The following is a 19,562-nucleotide window of genomic DNA, read 5'->3' on the forward strand; positions in this document are numbered from 1 at the left end:
CGTTGCAAGTGACGTCAAGCTGACAGCTAACTAGAAGTTATTTTCTGTATGACATTTGTTTTGCTCGCGCGGCTGTATTCGGAGAAAGAAATATAACAAACGAAAGTGAAGTAGATAAAAACTAATTTATCCCGTTACAATTTGTGATGTGAAGCCTATCGAGATAACCAAGCGACAATGGGTTTTAGAACAATCGATATTATAACAGTTATAATATTAAATATTATACATTACGCGTATACGGGTAAGTACCTACAATTATTTAATTGAATCAATTCGTTCAGGACGTGCACGTATATGAGAGTACTTTATTCTTTTTAACAGAGAACATCCTGTTCTGCAATGTGACCAAACTGTCGAATAGTTGCCCGGGAGACAATTACATTTGTAAGGAAGAAACACATCGTTGTGAATGTGTGGAGGGATATACTAACGATGGGGATGATTGTATACCTATTGGTTCTTACGCCTCCAGTCACGACGCTACAGCAGCTGTAGTATCAATATTTACTATAGCTCTTGTGGTATTTGGTCTAGTTCTAGTTATAAGGAAGTATAATCTAGTTGAATATGTTCGGCAGAAAATTAATTTACGTAGAAACAATGATATAATGTATGAGGATGTTATGATTGGTCAGGACGATCCCCCATTGGTCCCATAGTTGCTTAATAAATGTTATTTATTGATATAATAATATGTTATGTGCTTAGATAATTGTTAAAACATCATACATTTTATTGATCATACTTGTATTGTATTTAATTTATTCCAAAGTTTTCCTGCTCGGATATAATGTTATTTTATAAATATAGCTTTTCTAAAGTAAACTTATATAAATTCCGTAACGTGTTTACCTTATATTATTTCCATGAAAATTTATAAAATTGTATATAAATATAGTTCTTACTGTAGTTAAAATGTATGAAGCATTTTTTTTTCTCAATTTCATCATAATCATTTTAAATTTGGATATAAATATAGATATAAGATTCAGATATACTGAATCAGATTTAGTTTCAGTTACAGGTATAAAATTATTTTAAATTATCTATCATTTTTAGATAATTTTGGTTATGGATATAAATTTTTGAAGAATTTACGTTTTAAAAAATCTGTTATTAACAATTTGTGATATTTGTTGTTTATCTTTATCTAGTAAAAAAAGTACTTCCTTCATACATAAGTAGTGTGTCGGCTTGGCCAAGCCAAATCAAATGCCAGTCATAAAATTGCATTGGTGCTCCACCAATATCCAATATCTATCCAGATTATGGCTATAGATATTTTTTTACTTTGGATATACAATAGTTACTGTTGCAAATCACTATAATATACTCAATAGTAATGTTCCATAATAAATTGATTATACATATTTTCTGCAAATTAAATACGATAAGATAGTCACTATTGTTTATTGCGTACACTACTTTTATTTTTAATCATTCTTGTCAATAATGAATGTCATCGAAGTTGGCCTTTAAGTACTTTTGTGATAAATATAATATTTTAATCGCATTATGTTAATGTTTGAGGTTGCTGAATGTGATGGTTATGAGTTCCATTCCTATTTGGGGAAATGTATAATATTCATTTCCCGACTCTGGTAACAAAGTGGGTTCATGCATTTTTTAATTTGTTTTCTTTTATTTATTTTGAAAATTTCTTTTACGAATAAACATTTAAAGTATATGTGTGTAATAAGAATATCTTTTCTATTTAAATAAGAAATATTAATAAAAAAAAATTGGAAATTATTCTGTGTCTACAAGTAAGGTTTTTGTTATAACTTTAGATTTTTTTAGGTTTTTTTATATTAATTATCCACATAATGAGCTCAATTTCACCAAAGACTGAAACAAAGCTGTATTGTATTTAATCTCTTGTGACATTGATTAATGATATATTTAAAAAAAATACTAACAAAACAATGCTAAGGTGAAATAGAAAACATTTTAACATAATAGAAAGTAAATTTTGTAACAACATAAATAATGATAATTAAGGCAGCCGTGGCGCAAATGCACAAAGGGGGTGTGATTGTTACACGAAGGTTGAGGGTTCGATCCTCTATCACGTGAATGAATTATTATTTAACATTATTTTGCTAACACTGCAACCAAGGTAAAAAAATCAGTGTTGAGTTTCGGCACAGAAAAAAGAGAAATGAAGTGTCGTAACACTAGGTTCCTCTGCCTACCCTGCTGTATCTACAGCGTGATGCTGACTTTTTTATTTCTAAATATAATTAATTAAAGCTATGGTTTTTACTTTATAATTATTGATATACTCATATATTGTTTTCATACAATTTTAAGATTGTGATTTCTGAGCAGCTCTTATTTTATTTAAGAATAAATGACGTTATATTCGATTTTTTACATTATAAATAAGATTTTAAATGGGATAGTGAAATTCATAGATTTTTTAAGAATGTACCAAATGTGAATAAATAATAATGTTACTTTTAAAATTGGCACAACATTGAAACAAAAAATCGTGCTTAATTTTGTACTAAAAATTAAACGTTTATTAATTATTATTAAATATAATAAATAATTGATTGTAAGTTTGAGGCTGTCGTAGCTCAGTGGCACATAGGTGTGATTGTAAACGCAATGGTTGTGGTTTGATTCTCACTCACAGGAATGATATATTTAATATTTTCATTTTCTTGCTCTAGTAACAAGGTAAAGCGCGGCGTTGAGTTCCGCCGATCGATAAACTATGCCTCGACAATTTGGCGGGAAGTGGAGAACAAAAGTATCTTAATAAGTCCACTTCGTAAACTAGGATCCCATGTCCCCTCTGCCTAACCTATGTGCGGGATAAAGCGTGAAGCTCTTCGCACTTTATCAAAAAATGCAATTTGATTTTTATGGGACATCTTACCTCTGCATTGTATTTTTATTATTATTTTTTTTAATAAAATAGTTGCGAAACAGAAAAACAAAAAGACATAATTTTTATTAAATTTAAGATTTTAAATAAAGAGGTAAGTTATTCTTACATTTTAATACTGTATTAAAATATTAAGATTAAAAATAAATAGCAAAATGTATATAAATAACAATTTATTTTAATAATTAATCTAGTACATAATACCTAAACTTACTTTATTCCATATAACTTTAAAAACAATCATGCCGCCATTTTATTGCTTTTTTATTAGTAGTAGTATTAAATGTTTGGATGCCTTGCTTAGCCTATTTTATACATTTAAGCAATGCATTTTACCTTTAAATATATTTGTTAATTTATACATTTCATTTATGATTTTTTTATGTATGCTTCAGGGTGGATCACCTCCAGGGTGTTTCCGAAGATTATTATGGCTGCCTTAATTGGTTTCTGGCGGTTTAGAGTGCATTGGATGGTGGTTGTGCCTGGTTGAGATCTCATCTCACCTTCCCTCCTAGCTCCTCCTCCTGGCTCTTGGACAAGTGCGACTCAGATACCTTCCTCTACCGCCATTTTGTATATTTCCGCTATCGCCAGTTTGGAGCGTTGTAGAGTTCGCTCCCGGTCCTATGCGTACCTCTCAAGCGCTGCGTGCTGAAGTGATTGGGGGGCCTTTAGCAATACTAAAGCCTGGAACGTGCTATGCCATCCCATTTTTGTCTTTCTGGGCACTCGGAGCTATAGGCTGTTCTGCGGTTTCTCGGCAAACCTTCCCCGCGTGGTCCCCTCCGCAGTAGCTGCATAGTTCTGTTCCGGCTTTGCAGAGGGTCCGGGTGTGCCCGAAGCCGAGACATTTGGCACATTGCACTAGTGGGGATTGATCCTCCACCGTGCACTTGCCAAAGCCTATGTAGATATTCTCGGTCTCGGTGTATCGCTTGTATATAACTAGGAACACCTGGAGTACGGGATGGCATTCGTGGGGGTTCCGGGCGCGCTTCCTGTAGCGAACCCGTATCCTCATCCGCCTCTTGGATGTTTTGAAGTAAATGTTTGCTCTGGGATCTGGTGTATACCACCAGTTCCTCGTTTGTGAGGCAGCTGAGGACTCCCCTCACGCACACTAACGGGTCTTGATTGGTGGGCTCTTTTATTGTAAGGTTTTGTGATTTTTGGTTGTCTTTTTGTTTGTCGCAGTTCGCGAGGTCCGTTACCCCCTTCTTGATGGTGGCCAGGGTCTGTTTTACCTCTTTGACTGCGAACTCGGTATCTATCGACGGTCTCGGAGGAGTGCTGTCACGGTGCCGCGTATCTCTAATGGTTCGCACCTCAGAGGACATTATCTCTAGTTTTTCGTTTATTTCACATATTTCTGGTGTTATATCTTTCATGGGAGGTAGGGGTTGTGGCATGTTGATTCTTTCTTTGATTTCTGTTAGGGCCGTTCTATCGTCTGCAGGGACTTCGTCAGCCTCGCTCACTCCTCGGTGTCGTTGTCTTTGTTGGGAGCTTGTGTCTCCGATGATCTGTGCAGATTTTCTGACACACGGGACGCCAGGTTGTCCACGTCCCGCCGAAACATTTAAAAACGGTTAGCCAGAGATGTCAGGTGGCTTTCTATCCTCTTTGTGGCTTGTTACAGTTCCTCCCACTGAGTAAAAGGGGTCGCCTCTGCGCTTGTCTGTGTCCCGGCAAGCTCCCAGATGACTTTTGACAGTGATGAGTGTGCCTCTTTTATTTCCGCTATCTCCCTGAATGGTTGTTCGGTCTCGTAGCCCAGCTTCTTATGGCTTGGGCCTCCTTCAGGTTTTCTGTTATTTCTCTCCTGGTACCACTCAGTTCCGACACCAGCTTCTGGCTGATTTAAGCAGGGGGAGCTAAGCAGGGTTACATGGCGGTAGCCTCCTGAGTTCTTGCCCGGTTTCGGAATCATGATGACCAGGCATTTTTTCCACGCCCGGGGGAGATATCCCAGGCGCAGAATGGCATTAGAAAGCCTAGTCAGGGCGGCCTTTGTCCGGGACGGCAGATGTCTAAGGGTCCCATGGGTGATGCCGTCACGTCCTGGGGCCTTCGCTTTCAATTTGCCAATGGCCTTTTTCCTGCTGTCGGTGAAAAGAACGGCGGAGGCGGGAGAGGTAGGACCGGTTCAGTTAGCTGCTGATGATAGACGGGACGGAGACTAGGGTCCGATTTGAACTGAGTGGCCAGGTAATTGGCCAGGATGCCGGCTCTCTCCATATGATCATACCGGAGAGAACCGGGTGAAATAACGGCCTCATCGGTGGTTTCCTCTTGGTGAGTGGGCGACAGAGCCGATTGAGCGACGGCTGGTCAGTGTTGGCCTCACTGATGCGAGCTTGCCAACTATCTGCGGCGCCGTTATCTAGCTCTGTTTTAATATGTTTTAATTTGCTCGCTGGCTCTCGTGTCCTCTGCCACTCGGAACGCGTCCTTCGCTAGCGCTCGAGCAGCAGTGTAATCTTGCGCGGGATTGGTGGCAGTCCTCTAGAAATCGAGAAGGACTGCGGCAAAGCTTCTCGCATGGCGTCGTGGATAGAGGACGTCAGGTTTTCCTCAAGCCGATCGATACTCTCTGCGTTGTCTAGTGGCTCTATTAAGGGTAGATGATCGGACCCGAAGGCGTCGGGATGGGCTTCAAGTTGGATGTTATCCAGACCCCGGTACACTACGAGGTCAATTGTGTTGTTGTGTGAGTAGTGGGTCGGGTAAAGTCGGTGTGGTAGGTCAGCGTCAGGGGGTGCGTAGGCTGGTATTACGACTGACGGCTGTTGGACTGTAGCTGGGGCTTCCTTCCTTTGTTTGCCTTTCCCTCCTCTCTTCTTCTTCCTTGCGCCCGTCCTGCCACCTTTTTCTGTTGGAGGGTTTGCCATAAGGGACGACGCCTGGGATGGCACTGCGTCGGGCCCTTCTTACATCTCCAGGTCTCTATTTATTCTATATTTTATTTTACATAAGTTTCATTTTTATTTTCAATATAATTGATAGGAAAAAAGGAAAACATTTATTACAATAAGTTATAAAAAATGATTGGTATTCTTTTTTTATATGGAAAATTGTCTTAGCTAAAAATATCGTAACACTCAGAATAAAAGTGGTCTAACTCAAAAATTTACTATTTATTAGAAATAACTAATGACATTGCCGTAGGATAGTGACTGTCGTTAAAAGATTAGCAAAACAGAAAATCTTGAATTTTTAGTTAGATCACTTTTTTTAAGAGTGTGATGAGATGCACAATATATTATGTTAACCAATTTGTATGTAACAATCGTAATATTGAAATATTGTAAATCTAAGTAAATAATATAACGATATGTATGCTAAATAAATACTCTGTGATATCTATATGTTTTTAATTATACATTTTATAGCAATTCAACCTACCTACTTACATATTGTCGTTCATAATTACAATTCTGCAAATTAATACTAATAATGTTCGAAAATAAACGAAAAAAGGAGAATGACATGAGAATTTTAAAAGTAAGTCCGAAATTGTTTAAAATTTTTATACATAACGTTGTATCCGTATCCCGTTTTCCAACCAATTTAGATTCCACAACGACCCCAAATATTTTATTAGGTCTACTTATAAAACGAAAAATATATCACTTGCTATATTTTATTTTCATTACTTTAAGCAATAAAACTTCTTATAATAGGCATAATGTGAAACGTAGTAAGATATTTAACTAAATTACTAAGGATTAGGACTAATGCAGTCCCAGCTCGTGGACCTTCGTATAGTACTGTAAAAAATATTTTTAATAATTAAATTTCATCAAAAATAAAACTAATATTTTTGGGATATATATATGTATTTGTGTGTTTTAATAAATAGACGTTATACATAAGGTATTCGTATTTCGGGCATTCTATATAATATAATATTAGTTATAGCATTAGTTTTTGGGTGAAGCAATAAGTTTTAAACGCGCTTTGCCTCGACACCAGAGCGAAGAAATGAAAATATAAATTTAAATAAATATTTAATTTCCTCGAGTGAGGATCGAATCCACAACCAGTCGCATTTACAGACACACTTTGTGCCCCTGCGCCACGACTGGCCTCATATATTAACATTACACTACTTACAATTTACATAATCCAAATTATAAGTATAATGTGTAACTTAATAAATAAATTTGAAAGTGTATGTGTGTATATACAAACCTCTAAACACATTATAACACGCGACGCTGACGTACAACAACGCGGCGCACTGCTGCGGGCCGCGAGCGTCGCGCGCCCACACCAGCGCGGGCAGCGCGCTCAGGGAGTGCGCATATGCGAGAGAGTGGGACTTCGTCAACATTTGGAGACCTACTATGATAATACAAAATGATAAATTATATATAGATATGAGGCCAGTTGTGGCGCAGGGGCACTAAGTGTGAGCATGACCGGTTGTGGGTTCGATCCCCACTCGAGGAAATGAAATATTTATTTAATGGTCTCTGGTGTAGAGACGAAGGGCGGGGTTGAGTTCCGCCACTCAACACGCAATGCCTCCAAAATGCGGCGGAAAGTGGGGAACGAAGGGTCTTAACACTAGGTTCCCTCTGTGCTTTGTACAGGATAAAGTATGCTTCATTTGTTGAAATAAAGAAATAGTAATCTTAGGGAGCAGGCTTAAAGTGTTTTGACACTAAGTTTCCAGGTTACCTCTGTGTGTGCTAGGACTAATATAAATTTTTATAAAGTTAAAAAATATTATTATGTTTTTAAATACCTTTCGTCTTCGATGTATGAAATGTGAGTAAAGTCATCATAAAATGGGATACAAATATGAACATAACAATGCCTGGAAACAAAAAAAAACATACCTATTAACAAAAAAAAGAAAGTAGGTATAATCAAATTCTGTACATTTTATATATTTTAAGGTACTAGAGTAGTCAAACAGAAAAATAATATGTTTCAGGAATTATAAAAGTATTAAAGAACTCATTTAAATTATTTTCAAAATATCATTATTACTTCCGTCACTTCACACACTATGCCTTCCAAATTTGGCGGAGAGTAGAGAAATGATGCAGGATACAGTGTGAAGCTAAAAATAATATTTGTGCAAAATATTAAAGGCAAAAAAAATAAGGAAAATAAAATCATTATACAAAATAAGAAAACATAAAGTATACCAAAAAAAGTAGACAGAAATTGCACATAAAAATCCTTTTCCCATATAAAAAGATCCACCGAATCCCTCTCTGGTTGATTCCATCCTTTACAATAAACATTCCACGATTCAGGTAATGTTATATTTATTGGCAATGTACTGAAATATTTAAAAAAACGTCACTTTAAGTAAGTTAATCATTATAAACTAAGCAACTTTTTTAAGCTAGGTGCTCTTTACATAGCAGTGTAGGCAGACAGACCCTGGGAACCTTGTGTTAAGACAACTTGTAGCCCACTAAAACACTTCCACTCCCCATTTTCCGCCGAATTTTGGAAGCTGTGCCTGTTGAATTGGTTGGTTGGTACTCCTTGTTAACCAGAATGAGGAAAAGAAAACAATAAATATTGCATTACTCCGAGTGGGAAATTTTTATATTATTAAAGCTTATTTAAATTTCACTCTTGCAGTTATAGCATATAGGGCTCAAGTGCCATATAATATACTTACATGAGAGTTTCATTATAATATGTATTATTACTAACAGTTATATTACATATAGTATTAATGGTCATGTTAAATAAGCTATCATTTCTCCACATTGAAAATGTTTCCAACATTAACAATATTATAAACAATTTCCAATATGACTGAAAAAGAAAAAAAATATATATATTTTAAAAGCAAGATCTTTGATTTATAATTTTTTTAGAAACATTTAATTTAAATGATTGCTAATAATAAAACATTATTATTATTATAACTAAACTGTACATACTAACTTTAAATTGTGTATTATATATAACATGCCTTTGGGCTTCTTTAGACATTAGAACTAAATCTATCATCACTATAACAGGATCATATTCTATATATTTATCTACTACTCCTTTGCATTTTTCCTGAAAAATAAATTAAAATGATAAAGGTAATTAAATATACAAATTTATTTCTAGAATAGTTGTGGTTCAGGGGCACAAGTGTGACTATAAACACAATTGGTTGTGGCTTCAGTCACTAGTCCAGAAAATTTAATATATTGCAATTACTCTAGTAAATAATTATTCAGAATAACAAAATGTCCATATATATTCAATAGTTTGCACCTGCAGTCAGTAGTTAAATGGAAATAATTATTGAATTGTGACAACATTCTAAATACTGGTGGTAGTTCTGACTGTAGGTACAGTAGATTATATTGAAACAACTTATGTCATGTCATATAGCGTTCTTCCATAAATGGACTCTCTAATTTTTTTTTTTATTCGGAAGCAGTAGTCACTGAGGCTAGCGTGTTCAAAAAAACAAAACACCAGAACTCTTCAGCTTTATAATATTAAGTACAGATTGATATTTAATATTTTTAAGGTAACTTACACATTTTGTAAGTTTCAGAACTGATGGACCATAAGTCCTATATAAAGCAGCGGCCGCTTCACCGCAGTTGACGCATTTATATGGTTTATTTTCTTCCATTTCTATATATTTTTTTGAAATTATTTCATTTTTTCATTCCTGTATTAATCTTTATATACTCAATTGTATATTTTTTAAAATAATCTTTTTATATAAATAATATAAAAATAAATACTGCTTCTGTTCTTAATAATTAAATATAATGGTGTAAAAATAAATAAATTTTAAGTCTAACAGGTTATGTTTTTGTTTTGACATTTGGTTACTCCATTACAGATAAAAACAAAATGACAGAACATCTAAAGCTTTCTTTCCTTGATTATGACCAAAATAATTAAAATACGGTAATGAAAAAAATAATTATGAAAATTGCAATAATTGTGTTATTTAGTTTTTTAAATTATAATTAAATACTATTTATTAAGTTGTTTTATGAAACAATAATAGAGCTAGCGACATCTGTGTGAAATTTATAAAACCGAATAACTGAAATTTGTTAACTCATTAAAAGTCCATCAGGTGGCGCTATTTCGTAAATTTTATAATTTTCATTATTTATTGAATCATTCTCGGACTTGCGACTCGATTTCTTAAATGACATAGAGTGATTGTTTACGTTATTCTTCACAAATGTGTGACGTTCCCACATAACCCTGGAATCGCTGACCAAGGCTTCCCACAACATTTCCTACACTTAGCATAGAGATCTTAGAATTGAAATTAATCTATATATATAAAAGGACTTGTCCTCACTGACTGAGGTAAGACGCACGCACAGCCTTAACCACTGATGGTAGAAACGTTAAATTTGGACAAAAGTTTACTTTCGTAATCTGGACATCCACTAAGAAGGGATTTTAAAAAATTTTAACCCTAAAGGGGTGAAATAGAGGTTCAAAGTTTGTATGGAAAAAAAATTAAATCGGCACCAATTTTCATAAAATTTGAAATTTAGACTCTTAAACGTATATAATTAAACACATGTTTCATGGTTTTCTAGAATTCACCCCTTAAGGGTGCAAATAAGGGGTTGAAAGTTTGTATGGAAATCTTAAAATTGCCACCGATTTTTATAAATTTAGACTTAAAAATATTTCATTGAACACATGTTTCATGGGTTATTAGAATTCACCCTTAAATAGGCAAGCGAAACTGCGCGCGTCCGCTAGTCTGTTATATGAACCCTCGCATAATTTTTCACCCATTGTTTTAATTAACATTAAAATTAAATGTTATAAGTAATATAATAACATAATATATTTTTCACTTCCTCGTTCTGATAAAGAGCGTGGCGTTGTGTTCCGCTAGTCAAATGCAATGCTCCGGAATTCAGCGGAAAATGCGGAACGGAAGTATCTTAATGGGAACGGAGAGACTTAACTCTAGGTGCCCTATACCGTCATGTGTCGGATACAGCGTTTTTTTTTTAAAAAAAAATAGATATAGGAGTATATAACAATCTAATATTTAGCAGTCTAATTGATTTCTTTTTTATTTCGTTTTTGAGAAAATATAATAGAATGTTTCTTTATTTTTTTAACTTAACCCGTAAACCTAGTTTATAGTCAGAGTTGAGAAGTTAAATGACTTAAAAACACAATTACTACTCTTAGTTCCTATCGGTTTCCGCTCCCGTCGTTGACCGCAATATTAATTTTGTATTTCATGAAATTTTTCACGCCGTTTTTCAAAAGGCTGAGCCGTTTACTATTAAATTCGAATGCGTTTTATATTGTGCGACACGATTTTTCCGTGTAAGGGGCATGTATTGGCTAAAAGCTTTTCGTTTTAAATGAGGGTCCCGTCGATGTGATATACACGTGAACACGTAGTTTATTTAGTAGTAAAATAATTTGTTTACTTTTTTGTTTTGTCACTTAAAAATTATTAGAACCCCCGCTATTAGGAGGGCAGTATGAAGAAATAGATTATAGAGACAAGGGGAAAGACAATATAAAAAATATATTTTTTTTTTATAGAAAGTCGAAAAGAGATTGAAGTTTGTCTAAATAAAAAACACATTAAATGATAAGAATCCAGGCAATTTATCACTGTAAGGCATAAAACTAAATCTACGGTAGTGACTTTATTTAAGCCTTGATAATTACTCTTTGCTAGCGACGAGTTTATCTGTATTAGAGACAGGATTTAAAAGGACAAGCTCGGCATGTCCATGAAAATTTCAAAATGTTCTTATTAAGGCTTACTTTTTGGTGTTGGTGGTTGATTTATTCCATAGCTAGCTTGCACGTATAAATATATAAGCAAAGAGAACTTGGTAAATAATAGTTCAATTAAAATAAACTGTATGGTGGATCTTAACGCTGCAGTGCGACACACCATTTAACATCTATCTGACACGAAGTCATTAAGTATAATGTCATAACGTAGTAGGGGGGTTATTGTAGGTTCAATTTAGATAAGTCCGAAGCATTGTCAGTTCTATAGTCTAGTTATATAAATCAATAATTAATTAGTGCAATATTAATTAGCAAAAGTTTAAAATATAACAATGAACTAGAGTATATCCTAGGTTCTCTATTTTAAAAAGTTTTAATATCAAAAACATTTATAGCGTAATAAATTTTCCCCACAAGCCTTTGCCCTTTTATAGCATGGTAAGTAGACGAAACTTGGAGTTAAAACATTCCTTTTCCATTGCGGGTGAAGGCGGAACACAACGCTGTGTTACTTTGTTACTAAAGAAAAGAAAATAAAACTAGTTCATTGTACCGAATGGGAATCGAACTCACAACCGTCATGCTTACAGTTAAACGTTGTGCCGTAGCGCCTCAATGTTTATGATCGAGCTCGTCTCTTACATCCAGCAGCAAGCAGATACCGGCCGTACAGTGTAACGGCAGCACGAGATTATTCCATTAGCGTAGCTTGGCTGCTTTCGGGCGATTTTAAAATAATTTCACATATAACTGAATCAGGCTACGTGGTTTAGTTGAAATTCGTTTATACCGTCAAAGCGCTCTCGATATTGAATATTTAATGGCTGGTAGTCGATCTTTTTTTGTATTTTTACGCAATTTCTGACGTTTTCAGCGTTTTATGGGCCAGGTAGAGGGATTTTAGTAAATTGTAAATTAGTTACACAATTCTGAATGTTTCCCCGAAGAGATTTGGCATGTTGGGTGTTAAATACAAACACTTGAGGGTTTTTTCTTTAAATCAGGGTAGATAGAGGGAAAGTTTGTCTTACTTTCTTATAGTGATGATACCTTTTTAAGGATGCGCCTTCTGTGTAAGATCTTGACCGGATTGTATGAAACTGTTGGACTGGCAGATGTTGGTTGTCCATGATACTCATAAACCCTGACGGTGCTTTTTATTGACGAACCCCGCCGGCGGGACTTAGTGTTAAGACACGCGTTCCTACTTTCCTCACAATTTTCGAGACATTGTACATTGAGTAGCGTAACTCAACGCCGCACCTTATCTGAAAGAGCAAAAAAATGACAATAATTTAAATATAATCGTTTTGAGTGGAGTTTGAACCTACAACCAAAAGACCAAATAAAGAATATTATTTTGCCTCACTGTATTACAAGGGCCCTCAAAACTCTAAATAAACAAAATCGCAAGAAAAGCTTTTATTAAGAGGATCATCAGCTTTCTTAGTTAAAATAAAGTTGTTGAGTACTCAATAGAAACAACTAATTGTGATTATATTAAAGCCAAATAGGCTAAGCTTCTTTGTATTGTTATTTTAATATTGTGCGTAAGATAGTCTAAGCGATGTCTTACAGAAGAGAAAACAGCGATTTTTATATTAAAAAATTGTATAACGGTAGTTATATTTGTATGAAGTTATTTTTTTTATGTTTGTATACGGTTATATTGTGTTTCGATTCGAGTCACGGTTATGTAAAAATTTTGTCAAAATTATTTATGGGTAATATTAAAAAAAAAGCTTTTAAAAATAGGAGTATTCGTTCACGGCCTTACCTTGTACAGATCATAAATGGCTTTTATATATATTTTTATATATATAATACAGAACTGCGGAGGCGAGCTTTCAACGTAGTTACATCTGAATATAGTTATGAACGTAAAGTAAGTTACAGACTTTGATATATCTAACCTACATCCGGTTCCGGCCAGACCAAGTCAAATTTATCGAATAACCCTTTCTATCGATCCCATATAAATTTGCTTTGCTTCTAACTTATAAGTTCTCTCGTATCATTACTTTCATTGAAATATTGATGTGATTTCCTATATTAATCTTGTAGATTATTATAATATTTGTGGCAGTAGAAATAGAAGAGAAGGTGATGAAGTTATGGGTTCTATTCTATTTGTGGGAAAGCTTGTGTTAATTTTTAGTACGGAAACGAAAATATTCCATCATCAGTCAGATCTCGTCCGCTATCATGGTGTCTAGATGAAATGCAGCTATAAAATAATTATTGCCTACTTCTGTATTATTTATATGGGTTTTTTATATTAAGAATGAAGCTATAAGTAATTAAAAATCAATTTTATTAATATTCAACAATGGCTAATATATTTAATTCAAAATTTTCAATAATTATTGGTATGGTCAGTTTGCTTATCTTCAGGTAACCTAAATGTTATCTAAGAAACAATTTCAAAGGCCGTCCCTTAACAACGTATCCTCTCCCTTATATTAATATTCGTAGTACATCCCTCTCTTACAACCCGCCAGCTTACACTCAATTAAGCCTTTTAGCCGGGATTAGTGTTTCTAGATAAGGCTACTTAGATTATATAGAGGTTCCAGCCGTAGATTAGGTTTAATCAACGTTTATTACTATTCTCACGTGATTTAACAACCATTATAAATGTTTTTTTTACGCTAAAAGAAAAATTATTCAAATATTATATTCTAAGAATACAATGTTGCGAAATGAAATAAAAAAAAATATAACTCGATATCCAGAGAGTACATACGAGTTAAGAAAAGAAGGCAGAGCGAAGAAATAAAAATATTAAATATTGCATTTCCTCGAGTGGAAATCGAACTCAGAACCGTCGTGTTACAGTTAAACGCTATTCTACGCCACAGCGGCCTCTACGTGATATATTAGGTTCCTATAATACCTCATAATAAGCCATAATGAAGACCATAAGAATGTAAAAACATAAATTTGGGAATAATTAATAATATTTTGCGTCTTCTAAGCTTACTCGTATTTTGTATCGTAAATTTTAATTAAGCATACTCCCTAGTAAAACCGTAGCGGCTTAATGTTAAAGCTTTTATTTGTTATTGTATCAATCAACTTTTTATTATCTTTCCGTTTTATTAAATGATGTATTTCGAGTAAATTAATAAATTTAATTTAATCGTTCTGGCATCAAGACAGAGCGCGGCGTTAAGACCCGCCAATTAACACGGAACATCTCGAAAATTAGGGTGGAAAGCGGATACCTACTAGATTATATAATAAAAGAGAAATAAAAAAGCAATATATATTAATATTTAGTACTTTGTTTACAATTTAATTATTTGTCATCACGTTTCAAGTAACTTAAGTTAGTTACGAAGAAAAAATAGAGAATGAATTTCAACATCCATTATCATTGATGGCTCCAAAAAATAAATTAGACGTGGAACGAGGAAGAGCGGTATTGACCCATTTTGTTGTAAATTAAAGGAACTACGTATAGAAAAGACTATGTATAGAAAAGGAAGATTCTTAGGAAAACCTTAATGATGGCCTTCTGGGTGTAGTAGAATAGCGTTTATAAAGGTCACGGTTGGATGTTCGATTTCCTATAGGAGGATTTTATTTAAATCATTTTCGTTTGTCTGTCTTGGTAGATAAAGCGTGGCATTGAGATACACCACGTCTCGTAAATTGAACAGTACTTAGGGAACAGAGTGTTATAACACTAGGTTCCCTTTGCGTACGTAGGGTACGTATGCAGAAAAAGGTTCCGGGTTCCGACGAATTGAGAACCTTCTTTTTTTAGACTCGGTTAAAAATCAACCTTCATTTTTGGCAAAAACTTAGTTTTCAATGCTATCAAAATAAAAAAAAATCAGCTTCACGCTTCAGCTAGGTAAGCAGAGGGAACCTAGTGTTAAGACACTCCGTTCCCCACTTTCTGCCAAGTTCTGGAGGCTTTGCGTGTTCAACGGTACTCAACGCCGCTCTTTGCCTTGACACCACTCGAAATGGAAATATTAAAATCCGTAAAATTGTTCTAAATAGGCTTTGCTATTAATTATTATGTTACCTTAGTAATTTATACTATGAGATATATCTATTGGTACTAAATTGATATTATTAATCAATAGAATTTAATATAATATTTAAATAAACATTTAACCTTACTAAAAAAAAATCTGAATGCGTGAATTTAGTTTTAGAATAGTGATGTCTATAGCTAAACAAAATAAATAGAAAATCGTTATTTTTCACCAAAAAGTTAAAAATATACTATTAAATAGAAAATAGCTTTAGATATATTTAAATTACAACCACAGCTTAAACTAAGTTTAAATTCAATAATAGTTCAATTAGAACCGTTACCGATGTAAACGTCTGTTACCACTCGCGGCAGTCAACTCGACGTAAATATATTTAACGAGCGCCCTCCTTTACTTACGAGTAGATCTTAGATCTACTTTAAAATCTAGTCACGTTGAAATAACTAACTTGGCTAAGACTTAAAGTAATTATTGTTTAAATTTGTTAGGATATTGAAGTGGTTGTGCTTGAGAATGAGAAATAAATGAAAAAATAATAATAATAAAGTTCCAAAAAATCCTTAACGAAGTTAGTAATAAGTTAAGGCAATATGGTGCTGACAGACCGCGTTTAATTGCGATATTCGTGGGTTCGATCCCACTTGTAAAAATGAAATATTTTACTTCTTTTCTCTGATAAACTAGGTGCGACGTTAAGTTCTGCTTTTAAATACATAATGTCTTAAAATTTGGATGTTCAATAGAGAATATAATGTCTCAACATATTTTTTTACCTACTTATAGTAAAAATAAGTAAAAAGTAAAGTATTTAGTTAATTAAAAGAACATAAAAGAAATTTTATTCGAAGCGAGTATTAGCCCAGAAAATATCGGTATTGCTTCAATCGACGGTTGTCGTGAACAAAACTGTTTATCGCCTTAGAAATTACTTCGTAGTAGCCTGGGACTAGATAAGAAATTTATTCTTTTCTCGTATTTAAAGAACTGTATTTCTTAAGTGGTTATTTTTTTAATATAAATAGTGTTAGGTCGAAATAAAGTAATAATACGAAAGAAGGTGTAATTATTATCTTTAAAGATAATATAACATAGTAAAGCTTATTTAGTTTTTATATTCCCAATTTAGCGAGTTTAGCGAATTGGTAAAATTATAAATATAAATGCGTCTCGGGTATAGCATGGTAGGCAGAGGGAACCTAGTTAGACACTCCATTTCCTGGGGCCCGCCCCTATTTTTTAAGACATTGAGTGATTAGTGCTTGAACTCTCCGTCACACTTTGTATATCAAAGCGAGTACACGTAATAACAAATTCTTTTTGAGTGGGAATGAAATCCAGAACCGTCGAATTTACTGTCTAAAGTTGAGCCGGTTCGCCACTACCTTGAAAAATGGAAAACGGAGAATAGTTTCACTGACTTTGTGTACATATTATTAATAAAAAACGCAAATACAGATAAAATAGAGAATAATAATATGTACGAACTATATATTACATTTATTTGGTTATAGGTATTTCATATTAGACCACTGCAGCGCTCTCATTTAAAGTCCTGGCGAATTATTCGAATTAAAATTCAATGCAACTAAATTAGTAGTCAAGTTTTTAATACTTTTAGTTCTTTGAATATCTTTTTTCAGCGGAAATATTGAAAAAGTTACAAGTTACTTTCACAAGTCGTCTCCAACTGCGCTTGGACTTTACAGAACCGAGTTAAGATTTAAATGTAATTATTAAATGAAATAAGTTTTTTAGTTTTTAACACTACATTTTCTACTTTTCGTTTCGTTGGGAAAGGGAAGTTCGCTCTGTGGCAAATTTTATTTGTCATATAACACAGTTATATTGTTTAACTGTTTTTTCTTGGTAAATAATTTTTAGAATACACAAATGCCCGTTTGTCCAATGTCTAAAAATATGTTTCCACTAGATGCACTCCACTTGCCTCGCATTTTTTTTTATTTTAAATATTTATTCAAACAATCCGAGGTTCAGATAAGCATCGGCTTACTGCTTCTAATAAATCAGTTAAAATTTGTACACAGCATGTATCTATCACATTAATAAGACATTATAAATTACGAACCAACCGTGTTGAGGACATGCAAATTTCGAAAATTAACAATTAAGTACAATCGGGTCAAAGAAAAACCGGCGTAGAAGATTTGATGGGACCTTTTTTAAGACAATATTTTATTATATAAAGAGAGCCCAATCTTAAGTAGTATACTAAAAAAGTGATGAACTGATTGGCATCACTAACTTCTATTCCACATTTACATGATCATCCACGATATCTAAGTTTCCCAGCTCTAGTCTCCAGTCTTCAGCTCCAGATAGGTGCTCACAGTGCACACGAGCACACCCGCTAATTACAATTAGAGCACGAGAGGTGCGCTTAGAGCACAATAGCGGTGATTACGCGCTGATTGCTGCCGACATACATACATACATACATACATACGTACGTACATACATTACATATTCGTTAGAATATCGAGTGTAGTTTGTGGTATACGTGATCTGTTTTTCATACCTCTACGTTATATAGGCATCTTTGAAAAGAGAGTTATTGAGGTTTAGTTGGAATTTTGATAAAACTTTAATATGCTTAAATCTATGAAGAATCTAAACATAACACCAGATTATCACCGCCCACACTAAATATAGAAAAGACCCACTATTGAAAAGCGTGGCAATGAGCTCCACCACTCAACAGACAATGCCTCCAGAATTCGGCTTTGGGGGAACCGAGTGTTTTAACACTAGGTTCCCTCTGCGTACCCTGATGTGTGGGGTATACAGAGTGAAACTTTTTTTCCCCCCACTATTGCAATTTCATTCCACGATCTTGGATTGAAGTAAAACAATTACGTTACGTTCTCTATGTATAATACACTTGTTTGAAAAAATTTGGTCACATAGACCTATAACATTAGAATCAAATCTGCGCGTACAGTGCGGGGTAATATACATAAATTAGGGTCCGGGCGTCTGTAAATAAAAACGCTGGCCCCGCATTTATCATATGAACGACCCTTGTAAACAACCTTTTTGTAGCATTCATCTGAGTTCTGTTTCGCATTCTGGATCTATATTCGTAGGTAATAACGTAATTAAATTGTTTATTATGTATAACTTTTATATTTTTAAATATAACTCTTATGTAATAAAGTAAAAAAATATAAATTGCGGCGTTGAACTCTGCGGGATCCAGCTTAAAGCTAAAAAAAACCTCCTCCTACTTTCTGTTTCGATGTCAGAATAATTGTTAGATCAACAGAGTTCAGTTCAAATAAACCTCTTTGAGTCCATTTTCTTTGGAATTTTCTTAGTTCAGAGCAACACAATTACTCAGACGCTACTCTTTAAGCCTTGTTACTATTCCGCCTCACTTCAAGAAAAACAAGACAAGAAACTAAGTTACACTGCAAAATATAATAACACTCCTTGTTCTAAGAAAATTGCAATTTTTAGATGAGAAAGTTATTGTTAGAGATTTTTTTTTCTTATAACTATTTTCTTGCGTTTTTATTAGTATAAATTTGATATAATTTGTTTTTAAGCCGCAAGGCTTCGACGCAAGAGCACAAAGTGTGCTGCAAAATCAACTGGTTGTGGGTTCGATCCCCACTCTACTAGGAAAGGAAATATATATTTTTATTTCTTCGTTCTGGTGTCGAGGCAAAGCGTGGTGTTGAGTGCAGCAACTCAACATGCAATACCAATAATTCGGCAGAGGCGAGGTTCCCTCTGCCTACCATGCTGTGTGCCCGATACACCATGAAGCTGACATGAGTATCCTAACACTATGTATCCTCTGCCTACCCTGCTATTTGCGGGAACAGCGTGCAACAATTTTTTATGTAATATATATTTCAGTAACTCTGATTTAAAGATCTAAATGGTAT

At 34.1% G+C, this 19,562-nt stretch overlaps 2 protein-coding genes across 3 annotated transcripts; one reads left to right on the forward strand and one right to left on the reverse strand.

The window, feature by feature from the left end:
* Positions 1-33: 33 nt before the first annotated feature.
* LOC146530276 (uncharacterized) lies at positions 34-6,266 on the forward strand. Its single transcript, XM_085200453.1, has 2 exons — positions 34-244; positions 325-6,266. The coding sequence occupies exons 1-2, from the start codon at positions 178-180 to the stop codon at positions 660-662; spliced, it is 405 nt and encodes a 134-aa protein (XP_085056579.1). The 5' UTR covers positions 34-177; the 3' UTR covers positions 663-6,266.
* Positions 6,242-9,721, reverse strand: Arv1 (ACAT-related protein required for viability 1). 2 transcript variants are annotated; one of them, XM_085200451.1, is made up of 7 exons: positions 9,420-9,721; positions 8,825-8,944; positions 8,553-8,692; positions 8,065-8,201; positions 7,656-7,727; positions 7,097-7,249; positions 6,242-6,672 (listed from the first exon to the last, which is right to left on the reverse strand). In XM_085200451.1, exons 1-7 carry the CDS (start codon positions 9,516-9,518, stop codon positions 6,560-6,562), a joined length of 834 nt encoding a protein of 277 aa, XP_085056577.1. In that variant the 5' UTR covers positions 9,519-9,721; the 3' UTR covers positions 6,242-6,559. The 2 variants fall into 2 exon arrangements, with proteins under 2 accessions (XP_085056577.1, XP_085056578.1); XM_085200452.1 differs by lacking the exon at positions 9,420-9,721 and adding an exon at positions 9,149-9,277.
* Positions 9,722-19,562: the final 9,841 nt, after the last annotated feature.

Source organism: Heliconius melpomene, chromosome 17, assembly GCF_056956725.1.
Source record: "Heliconius melpomene rosina isolate 202511_hmr_F chromosome 17, ASM5695672v1, whole genome shotgun sequence".
Classification (NCBI taxonomy): Eukaryota; Metazoa; Arthropoda; class Insecta; order Lepidoptera; family Nymphalidae; genus Heliconius; species Heliconius melpomene.

Coding starts and splice junctions, on each gene's coding strand:
- Arv1 (XM_085200451.1), bottom strand. CDS start 9,518: ATGGAAGAAAATAAACCATATAAATGCGTCAACTGCGGTGAAGCGGCC. Junction 8,693..8,824: donor TATATAATACACAATTTAAA/GTTAGTATGTAC, acceptor TTTCTTTTTCAG/TCATATTGGAAATTGTTTAT. Junction 6,673..7,096: donor GTGTTATAATGTGTTTAGAG/GTTTGTATATAC, acceptor TATTTTTTACAG/TACTATACGAAGGTCCACGA.
- LOC146530276 (XM_085200453.1), top strand. CDS start 178: ATGGGTTTTAGAACAATCGATATTATAACAGTTATAATATTAAATATT. Junction 245..324: donor TATACATTACGCGTATACGG/GTAAGTACCTAC, acceptor TCTTTTTAACAG/AGAACATCCTGTTCTGCAAT.